Source organism: Hibiscus syriacus, unplaced genomic scaffold (assembly GCF_006381635.1).
Source record: "Hibiscus syriacus cultivar Baekdansim isolate YM2019G1 unplaced genomic scaffold, ASM638163v2 tig00015922_pilon, whole genome shotgun sequence".
In the NCBI taxonomy this organism is placed as follows: domain Eukaryota; kingdom Viridiplantae; phylum Streptophyta; class Magnoliopsida; order Malvales; family Malvaceae; genus Hibiscus; species Hibiscus syriacus.
Window position 1 is genome coordinate 62598 of NW_024062376.1, and position 14105 is coordinate 76702.

The following is a 14105-nucleotide window of genomic DNA, read 5'->3' on the forward strand; positions in this document are numbered from 1 at the left end:
TGTCCAATAATCAATCGCATTCAAGTATTTAGCCAAATGATCACTCCATCCCTTTGTAATAATATCTCTCAAATCAGATAATGGTATGTAATTCAACATGTTGTCATATACCATTGTCTTTAGGGATGGGAGCTGAAGCTCGACGAGAAGCCAATGACGACGTTCCAAAATAGAGATAAACACCTGCAATCATAAATAATTGCGCACATCAAATAAAATTTATGAAAACCTTTAAAATATTCAAAAAAATAAATACTAACCTTATCGAGCTCTCACCATGCAGGATAAAGTTTAGCTTTTCCATTAGCCAACTTATATTAAGCATCTCTCTGATCCTTCAAGTAAGCTGCGTGAAAAGACGTCGGCATAATAGTCCATCGAGTACTTATTTTCTTCAATTTCCTTATTATTAGAAGACGTGACACCCATGCATTAATATGTTGTTTTATAAAAAAATAAATATATTTGTCAATTTATTAATAATTTTTAAAAAAATTAATCAAAATGCAATATAAGAAGAATATAATACTTACCACCCCTTCGAGGTAGCCATTATCTTCAACCCCTAATAAAATACCCCACCAAGACCGATCAAGAAACAAATGAATAACATCGTCGATTTGGCATAGGTCAGAATAACACCCCTTGCTCCGCTCATGTAGATAAAAATCAATTGCGGTCTTAGCCCAAAGGGTATTATCCATAATTGTGTCTGGTAGTGTTCCCATCTCCTGCTGAGGAATGGTACTGGCCGGTAACTCATACGAAAGCCAACACGCATCCATCATATCGGGCATGGGAGGGGGTTTATCAATATGTCGACATATGATGCCATGTGAATCGGGATCTTGAACGGCGGGCGGGACCACTTGAACGATGACAGGGGCCTCTTGAACGGTGGGAGGGGCTTCTTCGATGATGAGAGGGGCCTCTTGAATGATAGGAGGCGCCTCTTGAATGATGATAAGTGCATCAGGCTTATTCTTACGGAGTCTTGGCACTAGTGGGGTGAACGGAGATGTAATGGCACGTGCACGACATCTGATGCGTGAACCCCGTCGTGCAAGAAAAACCCGACGTAAAGCATCTACCTTATTGGGCCACTGAAAATAAATTCATATAAAAATCAGTAAATAAATAAATAAATAATGCCGAAAAAAAGTTATTTGTATTTTTAGTATAGTATTAAACAAATTTACCTCATTGCGTAGAGTATTAACCTCATTCTGCAACAATGAAACAATCTCGCGTAGAGCGGCAACCTCATCACATAAGGTAGATACCTCACCGCGTAGCGTACCATTGTCATCGCGTAAAAAATCCACCTCACCACGTAAAGATCGAACCTCATCACGCCATGCACCATTATCTTCACGTAAAGTACCGACCTCATGACGCAAAGCACCGACCTCATCACGTAATTCCCCTAACTCATCCCGTGGAGGTGGAGAACAGGGAGATAAATGTCGTGGCCTCTTTTTCGGTCGCCTATCATGAGGTGATGGTGGAGAAGAGGCTCGATGATGTGATGGAATAGGTGATGGTGGAGGTGGAGAAGAGGCTCGATCAGGTGATGGCTCCGGGTGTCGAGCTGTAGAATCGGCCCGATCAGGTGATGGCTCTCGAGGTGGGGCGTGCTCATCATCCGTCCCATCAAAAAATCGCTTACTAGCTTGCCACCAATCAGTGGCAAGCTCAGCCTATGTGGGTGTCAGCCTCTGCAATGGATAGTTGGCCACCTAACAATATAAAAGCTCAAACAAAGTTAAACTTGTACTAGTAATAACTTGTTTATATGGTATTATTTGTGTGTTAACTTACATCATTAATCGTCGTATATGGGAGTAACTCTTCCCAATCCAACATGCGGATCCTCTTCCAGGTAATAGCCCTAGGAATATCATTTGATCTTTTTATCGCATATGTCCGCATGCTGGGGAAAGCCTCAAATATCCAAATCTACAAACAATATAATACACAAACATTAGTAATTGTTAAATAATTAATTATAATTTTGGAAACATTATAATATAGAAATTCTTACCTTAAAGGCCCAAGTAAAGCCTATCAAAGTATATTTAGAACGATCGCCCCGCAAACTTTTTCGGTCCTCAAAGGCAGACGACAACTTCTTCCAGGTAGCTTTCCATATATATGAACCCCACGGAAATAGGTTTCATGCATTTAGGTCTTCTACCAATAATATTAGGTCCTCGGAGATTGGTTGTCTGCCATCTTTGCCTAAAAAGCCGGCATGCAAAAGTAATAAATGGCATACTCGGACAACATTAAGGTCATCCATCCGAGTAAAACCATCTTTATCAAATAATCTCTTCAAGTCATCGACGTGTATACTCGGCTTCGACTTTGCCAGCTCAGGAAAAACCCTATATAACCATGATGGGCGGGCGATATGACTAGTGTACCGACCTACAACATCGTGTCCGAAGCGTAGACCGGTGATTAAGCAAAACTCCTCCCGTCCAAAACAAGTATACGCCGGTGTCGGAGGAAAATGAAACCATATCTCCTCATCACCACGTTGTACCCCCTCGGGTAGATCGTTAGTCATGGTCTGAAGAAACAAATGTATCAACATAACATCTCCACCCGTATGTTGCACTTTCATCCATGGCCCGAAGCAAGTATCCTCAAACAATTTTCTTTGTTGAGGTGTAAGCGTCGACGCAATTTTAGTGGCTAGGCTTAATTTATTCCTTAAGGTCAATGCAGCCGAAAAAAATTTCTACAAAACAATAAACATACCAAGTTAGATATACCAAAAACTACAAATTATACACTATAAACAGACATGATATTCCAAGTCATTATTCAAGGACAACATAAAGAGTAGTAGTTTATTCTTGAAACTTAAATTAGCAACATTGTGAAGTTAGTATTTGTCTTTGTTTTTTGGTTGAAGTAATGCAATTCATTCAAGTTTCAATTTGAAGAATAAAAGAAGTTTCTAAAACTTAAATTCGCAACGCGAAAATGAAAATCGCAACGTGAATTTAGTTTCGTGTTGCGATTTTCATTTTCGCGTTGTGAATTTGGTGTTGCGATTTAGGGTTTCTTCAAGAAAAAGACAAAACAAAGACAAATATTAACTTCACAGGGTTAAAGACTAAACAGTTTACCAGTAAATTTATCATCAATATAAGAAAAATCTAATAATAATACAAAAATTTCAAAATAAAAATAAGAGATTAAAAACTAACCCTCGGTGGTTGATTTTCCATTTCTGACCGTGAATGGTTGTGAGGGTTGCTCTGAGAGATGGAGATAGACGGATTTCGCCGGAAATGGGGACGGATTTCGTCGGAGATGGGGACGGATGTCGCCATAGAGAGTGAGAGATGGAGATGGGACTGAGTTGTGCTTTAGGGTTTTAGGTTAGAGATGACTTGCGATAATAATGTTTACATTTGTGTTGCGAAATTAATATTGTGTTTCGCATGAAAACATTTGACTTTCGTGTTACAAATTTGACTATCGCGTTGCGAATTTGACTTCTGTGTTGCGATTTACAAATTCGCAACGCGAATTCGAAAAATCGCAATGCGATTTACATATTCGCGTTGCGAAATTGGAAACTGGGTTGCGAAATTGGAATTCGCGTTGCGAATTTGTTGGTTATTTTGGCAAATCCAAAAAAAGTTGGTTAAATTCGTATATTATAAGGCATTTTTGGTCACTGAGGTTATTTTCTCTTTCAAATAAAGAAGTTTTGGATTTTGATTTTAAGACTAAATATATAGTTGGACCTTAAATATCGAAACATAATTCAAGCATATAAAATATGCACATAAAGAATTGAAATTAATGAAGGTTCTAACAAGATGATAATTAAAAAAAGGGTAAAGTATAGTAATGATCACTGAACTTTTTTAAAACTTTCATTTAGGTCTCCTAACTTTTAAAACTTGCAATATAATCCCCCAACATTTAGTCCATTTGCAATATGGTCCCTCAACATTTAGTCCGTTTGCAATATGGTCCCCGACGTAACTGTTAGGGGATCATATTGCATACGGACTAAATGTTAGGGACTGTATTATAAGTTTTAAAAGTTGGGGGACCTAAATGAAAGTTTTAGAAAAATTCAGTGACCATTACTATACTTTACCCTAAATTTAATTAAATTGACCTATAATTTTTCATTCGGTCAAACTGCTCCCTTAACATAGAAGATTTGATTAAATTATTTTTGAACTTTAAAAACAAATACAAAATGACTTATAAGTTTAACACGTTAATTTTTAAAATTAAAACTTGAAACCCTTATCCTCTATTGATATTGTCACCACTTCCCGTGGGCGGAATTTAGTGATAGAGTTTTGAGTAACTTAAAATTTAAAAAACTAGAAATTAAAATTTTTAAATTTTTGAAGGGTTCAGTTTATATTTATCAAAAAAATTGGGATCTAACTAATTTTTTTTTTTGAAAATTTAAGAGACTTAATGAGAATTTTTAAAAATTATTGAAGGAATTTAATTAAAAATATTAAAATTTAAATTAATAAAAATTTTGTCTGAGACAAATTAAATCTCTTGACCATTTAAAAGTCTAAATTATAATTTTTCAATTTTAACTTTTAAGGAGTTCTTACCCCACAGATCTGTGTTTGGCACCTCTGTCACTAATCTCAGAGTCATTTTGTGTCATGTTTTTTTAAAGTTATTAAACAATTTAATTGAAAATTTTTAATGATTGATCTAATAAAAAAACCAAAGAATAATTTAAACAAATTACATTTTGTATCACATTTTTTAGGTTTGTAGACAATTTAATTAAAAAAAATTCAAACATTAATTTAATATAAAAAGGGTAAAGTACAGTAATGGTCACTGAACTTTTTTAAAGCTTTCATTTAGGTCCCCAACTTTTAAAACTTGCAATATAATCCCCTAATATTTAGTCCATTTGCAATATGGTCCCTCAACATTTAGTTCGTTTGTAATATGATCCCTGATGTAACTGTTGGGGGACCATATTGCAAACGGATTAAATGTTGGGGGATTGTATTGCAATTTTTAAAAGTTGGGGGACCTAAATGAAAGCTTTAGAAAAGTTAAGTGACCATTACTATACTTTACCCTTCAAAATGATTCTCTAACAAGCTGATAATTAAAGAAAATTAATTCTGGTGTGGTCCAACTGTAAGAGAGCGAAATGAAAACAACTATTGTTGACTTCGGAAACAGCTTAATAATTACGGGTTGGGATTAAACTAATTAATGTTTTAAAATATAACTGAATTTTTTAAATATAATTAACAACACAAAAATAAAATCAAAATTGAGTGACGAAAATCGTAACTAACTCTATTATCATATACATGCTATATAGAATAGAATAGAATTATATAGATTTAAATAGAAAGATGCGAGAGTTTTCAAGTTCGACTAACTAATCTAAATCCAAATTTGTAATAAAAAAAACTCATCCAAATGGAGAGGAAGGAGTAAATAGAACAGAGAATAATAGAAAGCCAAAAGTTGAGCTGAATCTCTCAAGATCTCAAACACCCCTCCTTAATTTGTAGTGAGTTCTTCTGAGTCTGAATTCGCGACTCTTGAGATCCCTTTTCTCAAAATTGATTTCCTTGTTTAACTAATCGTTTCTCGTTGTCTGTTTCTTCTAGGATGGCCGAAGAACGTGTTTCTGCAATCCTGGAGCAGGTACGTGCAATCAAAGCCGACAAAAGTTCATCTCACTTTTTAGATTCGTGGCAATATATAGAGACGCTTGTACTTCGTCTGCAAACTATTCGGTCTAAGATAGATGCTTCCAAGTTCCGGCCCTTTTTGATTCAACTGTTGATGCACGAGATTGATGGTTGTGCACTTGATGAAGTATTATATGATATAGAAGACCTGTTTAGCGACTCTAACACTCGACTGATGAAGGGTAGCTTACAAACAGAGGCGAGTAGGAACCCTAAATCAACCATTAGCATTCCTGAATCAGCAACCACGGCGAGGTTGAATACTGATCCTTTTGATTGGGACAGTATGAATTTGGATACTGATCCTTTTGAATCATCCATTTCTAAGTTGGAAGTAGAGTTGATGGATTTGAGATCTAAGCTTTCTCCTGAACCAGAATCCTTTTTGGTGGAAGTGTCAAAGTTACATGGTATACACGAAGTAAAGAAAGATATAATGGATGTAATTTTGGGTGAAAATAGTGAACAGAGGAGCGAGAACATCAAAACCATCTCTATTGTTGGCATGGAGGGAATGGGGAAAACATCTCTTGCTCAGTGCATTTGTGAAGATGAGCAGGTTGTGGCAAGCTTCGACAACATAATTTTGGTGAATGCTTCGTACGATTTTGACCTACCCAAAATTGCTAAAGCAATCATTCAAGCTCTTGAAGGCTTGAAACATGACTTCTTGTGCATCCTAACATTAGTTCCATTACAAAGTCTTTTAGATAGAATTTATCGAAAGATTGTCAAAAAGAAATCCCTTCTTGTTTAGATGGTGTGGAGAGATATGATTGTGATGACTGGCAAGCACTAAAATCTGTTTTTCAACATGGCATGCCAGAGAGTAGGATTGTAATTACTACTCGTGAGCACAAATTTGCAATAGCAATGGAATCATCTCATATATTTCATCTGAAAGAGTTGTCTGATGAGTTGTGTTGGATGATACTTCATGAAGTTGCCTTCGATGGACTAAATGAAGATAGTCATGAATATGTAGAAGATATCGGATTGGAAATTGCAAAGAAATGCAAAGGATCACCATTTGCTGCAAAGGTTTTGGGAGGTGTCTTACAGCATAAAATTGAAAAAAGAGAGTGGAACAGAGTTCTGGAAAACTTTATATGGGAATCTCCTATGATACCCAAGTACATTTTTAAAATACTATGGCTATCTTATTGTGATCTACCTTGGTCAATAAGGCAATGCTTACTGTATTGTGTTATCTTTCCCAAAAACTTTGAAATGTCAAGAACTCTTTTAGTCCAACACTGGATGGCACACGGTTATCTAAACTCATCCGATGATTCAGAAATGGAGCTAAAAGGTGAAGCGTACTTTAAATGCTTAGTAGCTCATTCATTTTTACAAGATTTTAGCAGGAATGGGTATCCATGCATGGAAGATGCATAACATAGTACACGACTTTGTTCGGTTTCTGTTCCAATCTGAACTAATGATGGAGATTCAATCTGTTGAACATATGAGGTTGGACTTAACTTCTTCTAGGAAGCCAAAGGAGGTCAAATCTATAAAACCTGTGATTTCAGCTGGGGCTCCAAAGCGGATGAAAACTCTTTCTGATTCTGGAATTTCAGTTCTAGCTTCATCTTGTGATCCGCCATCGATTCCAGATTCATCTTGTCCTCCTCTTCCGTCAGGTTCTCCTCTTATTAGCATTCGTCATTTGATATTGATGATTGCTCAGGGAGCTGGTTTCCCCGTGGACATTAGCGGTGCGAGAAATTGCGGACTCTTGTTGCTGTTAGTCAAGGGTGTTTCATAACCAGTGGAGCATTATCTAACTTATTTAAACAATCCAAACATCTCAGGTTATTGGATTGAGCTTGTCTAGCGGATGGCATAATTTTTTGGACCATGTGGACAAGGTAACATACTCCATAAATTTCCCGAAGAAATTTATGAATTAATAAATCTGAAGTTCCTCAGCTTAGCTGGCAGCAAAGAATTGAAGATACTACCAGAAACATTGTGCGACTTGTATAATTTGCAATCTTTGGATCTAGCTGGATGTAGTAGTCTTACAAAGTTACCGGACGGAATCGGGAAATTGATGAGATTGAGGTATCTTTGTACCTGGTATTGCTCTAGTATAACTTTCTATCCAAAAGGGATTGGCTGCTTAACTTCTCTTAGGGAATTAACCAATGTCATTGCTAGAGTTGATCAGAATGATGCAAAGGATCGATTCAGTCTCGGAGATTTTGAAGAGTTGAACCACCTTTGTGGAGATGTTCGTGTGAAACTGGTAGGAAATGTGATCGATGCAGATGAAGCTATTAGAGCCAACCTTTTGAACAAGAAGAGTCTCAACAATGTGAGAATAAATTTGGATGGAGATATAAAGGAAGATGATGTAATGAAAGCATTAAAGTCGCATTCGGAGTTGAAGATAGAGTTCATAGGGTGGTGGTTCTAGTTCAGAAAAGAAAGGATGGTGCAAGGCAACAGGTAATCTCTCTACCTTATTCCCTCTTTCGTTGTTTCTTTACCTTGAATCTTAATTTTAATCAACCTCTTTCTTTTTCGTGTGTTGGAGTTGCAGTTCAGTAATTTTCTGTTGGAGAATGATGCAGTTGTTATTGTGAAACTCCTTACAGACAGAGGATCCACATTATCCAGTCTTGGGAACATGATAGATGAAATTAGCCTTTTGTATCAAAGCTTTCGTACTGTGTTAAGTTGCGTGTGATGGAATTATGGTGCACTCTTTTTAGATTTTCTCTCAGCAGAAATGGTTATGGGTCCAGTGATTTGTTCAAACCAAATTTCAGTTGTGTTATAGTAGTTCTAGTTTCTGCTATTATCATCTAATTAGATGAAATGTTATAAAATCTATGTGGCTGAAGCATGCTCTAAATGAATCACTTCAGTGCTCCAAGATATCTCATTCTTATAAATTCTTATTGTTATTTGCATTCACTTTATTGTTGTCGTTGGTGTTTGTGTTTTTAGCTGCAAGGAAGATGCTTGGTTTTTTATAATTCGCATTTGGTTGTAGTATTTTATATTTCCGTGATGTGCTTATTGAAAGCATTCGTGTTTGTGTTTTGAAATTAGAATTGCTTAATTCTGTTACTTTTCTTGCAGTCCGTCTACTAAAAGATTAGATTTTAGGTGATTTGCCGTCTTCCTGGTCTATCCTTGATCTTATGTTAATAAATAAAGGGTAAACTACATTATTTAGTCACCCAACTTTCAACGTGTTTCTGATTCAGTCAGCACTAAAATGTTACGTTGTGAACTTTTTATTTTTGAAATTAACCTACAACCTTCTTCCGCCCCTCGTCGGTATCCATCTCCACCGTTGTACGACTGCTATTGATACCAAAACATCATCTCTTCCTCAGTTTGTTTCTTTTTTCGAAATCAAAAAAAAAATCAAACTAAAGCTTTGATCTTCTCTTAGTCCAATCTATATTCTTCTTTTCCTCCTCAGTTTGTTTTTTTTTTCGAAATTGAAAAAACTCAAACTAAAGTTTGATCTTCTCTTAGTCCAATCTATATTCCCCATTGACTAATCAACGTGGAATCAGGACATATTGCTTTTCTCCTTCTTGACGCTTTTACTATTCAAATTTGAAAGAAAATACTTCACAGTTGGTGAATTAAAGAGAGTTCAAAATTTTGGGTTGGAAAATTTTAGAAGTTTCTTGTAAAACCATAGAAAAAGAATTTTAACACAATGAATTAACGCCGATGTAACTCTCAAGAACTAACCTAAATGTCACACCCTAATTTAGGGCTTAAAATTTTCTTAAAATTAATTTCGGAGACTAAATTGAAATTTTAACTATATTCGGGCATCAAAGCAAAATTTTGATTAAATTCGGATCCAAAATTAGAAAGTAACTAAAACTAAAGGACTTTTTATATAATTATACCATTTTCTTTTAGGGATTATATAACCCCAAATATGGAAAGTTTCCTCATTTGGAAACCTTATTTTCTCTCTTTTCAAGCTTTTCTCTTTTAGTAAGCAAACTTTAATCGACATTTTATCACCGACCGTTGTTCTGTTTTCGACACCTCCCACACCATCATGGTCCTTGTGTCGTCCTAAGTCCACCGGTGTCTGTTTTGTCTCCGTTTCCTCTGGTGTGTGAACGGGTGAGGAAGAACAAGTTTTGTGACGTTGCGAAATAGAGCTCTCCGCCATTCACCGTTGTGAATCGAACTTGATAAGTGTATTAAAACTCCTTAAATTGAGCATATGAATTTTTCTAGAATTTTTCCAACCCCTGAAGGTCCCGCACGTGCCGTGCTGCCCGTGGAAAAGGTTCACCGACTGGTGGGCTTCTAGAAATGGGTTGACTGACCCGCCTGCCCGATCCGACCAGATTGGCCCAACAACCGAACTGGTCTAGCCCGAACTAAACCAGTCAACTGTTAACCGTTTTCTGATGACTTTTTCCGAAAACCTCCATCGTGATGTTTTTTGACATCCTGAGTTCGATTTTGTGGTTTGTTTTGCCAAATTATGACTCGAAAGTCTCGAATCGAGTCGTTAATCAGAAAATGCTTAGTATTTTTAGCATTTTTGCTTATTTATTTGAGATTTGATTATGGAATTGTTTCTAGTATATATTTTTATGAATGTACTCGTGTTTCCCCCAACCAAAGGTTGATTAGACCCGATGCATCCCGTCCATCAGATCCACACGATCTGCATTCCTCGAGAGTTACCCGTAGGTTTTCGTAAATTGTTTAAATAGAAGTTATTATTATTCATATTAGGATTATGATATAGATTTTTCGATTTGTAGGATCTAGCGCTGCTGCTGATCGTGATCGACAAACCAAGTAGTAAGCTTCCTCATCAGACTACTCAGACTGGTATATGTGTGTTTGTTGAGTTAATCGATCGACGGAATCGGCCAAGAGGGGGTGAATTGGCAATTAAAAATTTCGTGGAAGCTTTTGCAGAAAATTGAAAGTAATTGCACAGCGATTTATAGTGGTTCGACTTTCTCAAACAAAGTCTACGTCCACTACCTTAGCTATCCACACTAAGGATTTTCCAACAAATTCACTAATTTGTTCTTTCTTTTGAGGCCAAAGAGATAACCTTACAAAACCCTCAAGAATATACCCCAATTCTTGAGAACACTCTTTTCCCAAAGAGAAGATTACAAATTTGCAAACTTACAAGAAAAACCTCACAAGGTAAGATGTTTGCACAATTCTAGAACAAGAAAATAACACTCAAAGATAATTACAAATGAGCACAAATGGTGTTCTTGAAAGAAAAATGAATATTGAAAGGAAAATTGACTTGATTTGCACAAACTTGGTGTTTGATGCTTTCTCTCTTGTTTCTCTATGATTTCTTATTGATCAAGGGCTTCAGAACTTGTTTAAATACACCTTGAATCACTTCTGAACGTTAGGGATGATTAGTGAAGATCATATAGCCGTTTTAGTGTGAAAACAATTAATAAAATAGTTTGGAGCGTGGGGGGAATCGGTACCCCCTATGGGGAATCGGTTCCCTAAGTGTAAAATTCAAATATTTCGACCGTTGAACAGGGGGGAATCGGTTCCCTCCGAGCATTCTGGAAATCTCGGAGCCAAACCATTCCATCGGTACCCCCTTGGGGGGGAATCGGTTCCCTATGAGCATCTGGAATTTTTGGCTTTGAAATGGTTCGAAATACTTTGTAAAATTATTTGAAATTGTTTTAAGATTAAAACTTAATTTTACACTTAAGTAAGGATTAAAAAATGATTTTTGAAATATTTGGAGTAATGTTTTGATATTCGAATAATTATATCGAATATACTTAGAAAATCATTTTGGAAAATCTTAAAATTCATTTATCTTAATTTGTTATATCGAAATATCAAAATGTTTTCAACAATCTCCCCCTTTTTGATATAACAAAATATTTTAGTAATTTTAAGATTTTGAAATCAAGTTATGAAATTACTCCCCCTTACTTTAACACTTCTCCCATTTATCATTTTAAAAACACACTTAAAAACACACTTAAAACACACTTCTCCCCCTTTTTGTTAAATCAAAAAGATTCAAAACACACTTCTCCCCCTTTTTGTTAAATCAAAAAGATTCAATAAACGTGAAAAATATTAAGCCAATTGATTAGGTATATGTAGCATAAGCTGCTAAGATCACATCAAGAAAACCGTTAGCCATTAGTTCCATAATCAATATCATAACAATGTGATATGGTAAAATTGGTCATATTACTAATAATGATGTAAATGATGCAATAATGAATAAATCACACCAAACATATAAGTTCACACCATCCATAAATTCAAACAAATTCATAATCCTCAAATTCAAACATCCCAAAATATTCAAAATGTTAAAACAATAGGTTTGGAAAACAAAGTAAAACATTTATCATATATCCGATCAGGAGGAGGAAAACGAGCTCGCATAGCTGCCATTTCGTAGTGAGGTCATTAATACGTGCGTTGGTTGCTTCATTATTTGCACGCATTTCCCGAAGAATTTCTAATTATTGAGCTCCCATTATGAATAAATGGGACTCTATAGAATTAAAGCGCGAATCCATGGTCTCATATCGGTAATCAAATGTCTCCATAAAAAATTGAAAATATGGAGCATTTGAGTCGATTGTTGTGCTTGCTCTTCGGGCTGCTCCTCGGCCTGCTCAGGTTCATCTTCAACTTCATCGAGTCTCGCATTAGTTGCTCAAGCTCGAGATCTTCGTCAGCTTCGGTGGAGCTTGTGAAGAACTAGCTCCCGGAGTAGCTGCAGAAGATCGAACCCTTCCCCGGTTTCCTATCCTTAATCCATCCCGCTCTCGTTAAGGAAAGAAGGTTAATTTGTTTCTTAAGAGGAAAAACGGCATCTAGACCGACTCTAAGCCCAACTTTGGAAACAGATTACTCAAAATACAACCGTAAACAAGAGATGAACAAAGTTTTTTATTAGGAACAAGATTTACGGTTTCAACAATTTCAGCAAAAATAATCTGAGGTAGGTTATTTAATATTGTTTTCGAAACAATGTAACCACCAAAGATCTAAGGCTCTAAGAGTAATAACGACCTCCAGATGGTCGAAACCACCAAAGAAATCATTAGATGAAGAAAACGTTCATGAAGGTCTAGACACTTGCACTATCCCTTCTTTTGTAACGAGATCCTAAAACCTGTTTTTCATTTGAATCCCTTCATTATCTAATCCGAATGTATTGGCTATGTAAGCCGAGTCAATATATAAGAATTGTCCTAGAAGGTAGAACGAATTCCTATGGTTTCGGTTCAGTTTGGTCTTTAACACAAACGGCATTAGAATAGAAAATACGAACAGTTGATGGTAAACGATGGGTTCAAGGTCAAAGAGTTTATCAAATTTCCACTCTTGTAAAAGAGGAAGATATTTAAAATTGATAGCTAACATAGCTTGACGAGAAGGAATACGTTCTTCCCGGATTTTGTAAGAGTCGAAATATTGATAATACCAAAAACGATGATTTCTAGGACCATGATGATTGAAACACGAATTTTGGATAGTCAAATTAGGATCAATAGGATTAGGATTAGAAATTGGAATAGGTGGAGGATTTGGAGGTGGATTTGGTTGTCGGTGTGACGACTAGATGAAGACCTAGCACGTTTAGGATTAGACATGGTGAAGGAAATCGGAATAGATTGGATACCTGCAATTTTAAAAACAAATGTATGCATTCAATTAATCCCAAACTCATTGAGTCCTCAATATTTCAAGGTTCTCTAAATCATCCTAATGGGCAAAGTTTTTTGAAAAACTTTTGAAAAAAATATGGTTTGAGAAACAATATATGTATAGTTTTCATAACACAACATAATTTAATCAAACACAATGATTGAAAAACAAATTTTTTTTTTTATTTTTTAAAATTTCGAAAATTTAAATTTTTGGAAAATTTTTGTGTTTTTGAGAAATTAGTTGTAACATCTAGTTTCTAATCACTAAACAATCATGCCCGATAACTATTTCAACCTAGAACTAATTAAAACTAATCCTATGTTCAAAATCAATGAAATAGAGGTTTAGAAAAATTTACCTTGAAGATGAAGATTGGGGATTTAGATGTTGTTTGCACGATTTTAATGATGATTGCAAGTTTAGGAGATGATATTTGAAGTGATTTCCGATTAAATCAATGATTTGAGGCAAGAATGGAGATTTGAGTGTTTGAGGGTGAGAAACGTGAAATAGGTTGGGGTTTTGGGGTTTTGGGTGTTCTTGCCCGATTTTAACAGAACCCCAGGGGGTATCGATTCCCCTGTGGGGGATCGGTTCCCTTCAAAGGGGGAATCGGTTCCCTCATGGGGGGATCGATTCCCTCTGCACAAAAATGCTAAATCCGATTTTTAAGCACACAAA

At 35.9% G+C, this 14105-nt stretch overlaps 1 protein-coding gene across 2 annotated transcripts in view; it reads left to right on the forward strand.

Moving 5' to 3' along the window:
* Nucleotides 1–8435, forward strand: part of LOC120208155 — a 36299-nt gene extending 27864 nt beyond the window's left edge. The window contains exons 1-3 of one of the 2 annotated variants that reach the window (XM_039207500.1): nucleotides 5451–5548; nucleotides 5649–8189; nucleotides 8284–8435. In XM_039207500.1, coding sequence (XP_039063431.1) covers nucleotides 5650–6489 — 840 coding nt within the window. In that variant the 5' untranslated portion in view covers nucleotides 5451–5548; nucleotide 5649 and the 3' untranslated portion in view covers nucleotides 6490–8189; nucleotides 8284–8435. Of the gene's footprint in view, nucleotides 1–5450; nucleotides 5549–5626; nucleotides 8190–8283 lie in introns of those variants that run through there. The other variant, XM_039207499.1, reaches the window with a different exon arrangement.
* The last annotated feature ends 5670 nt before the right edge of the window (nucleotides 8436–14105 follow it).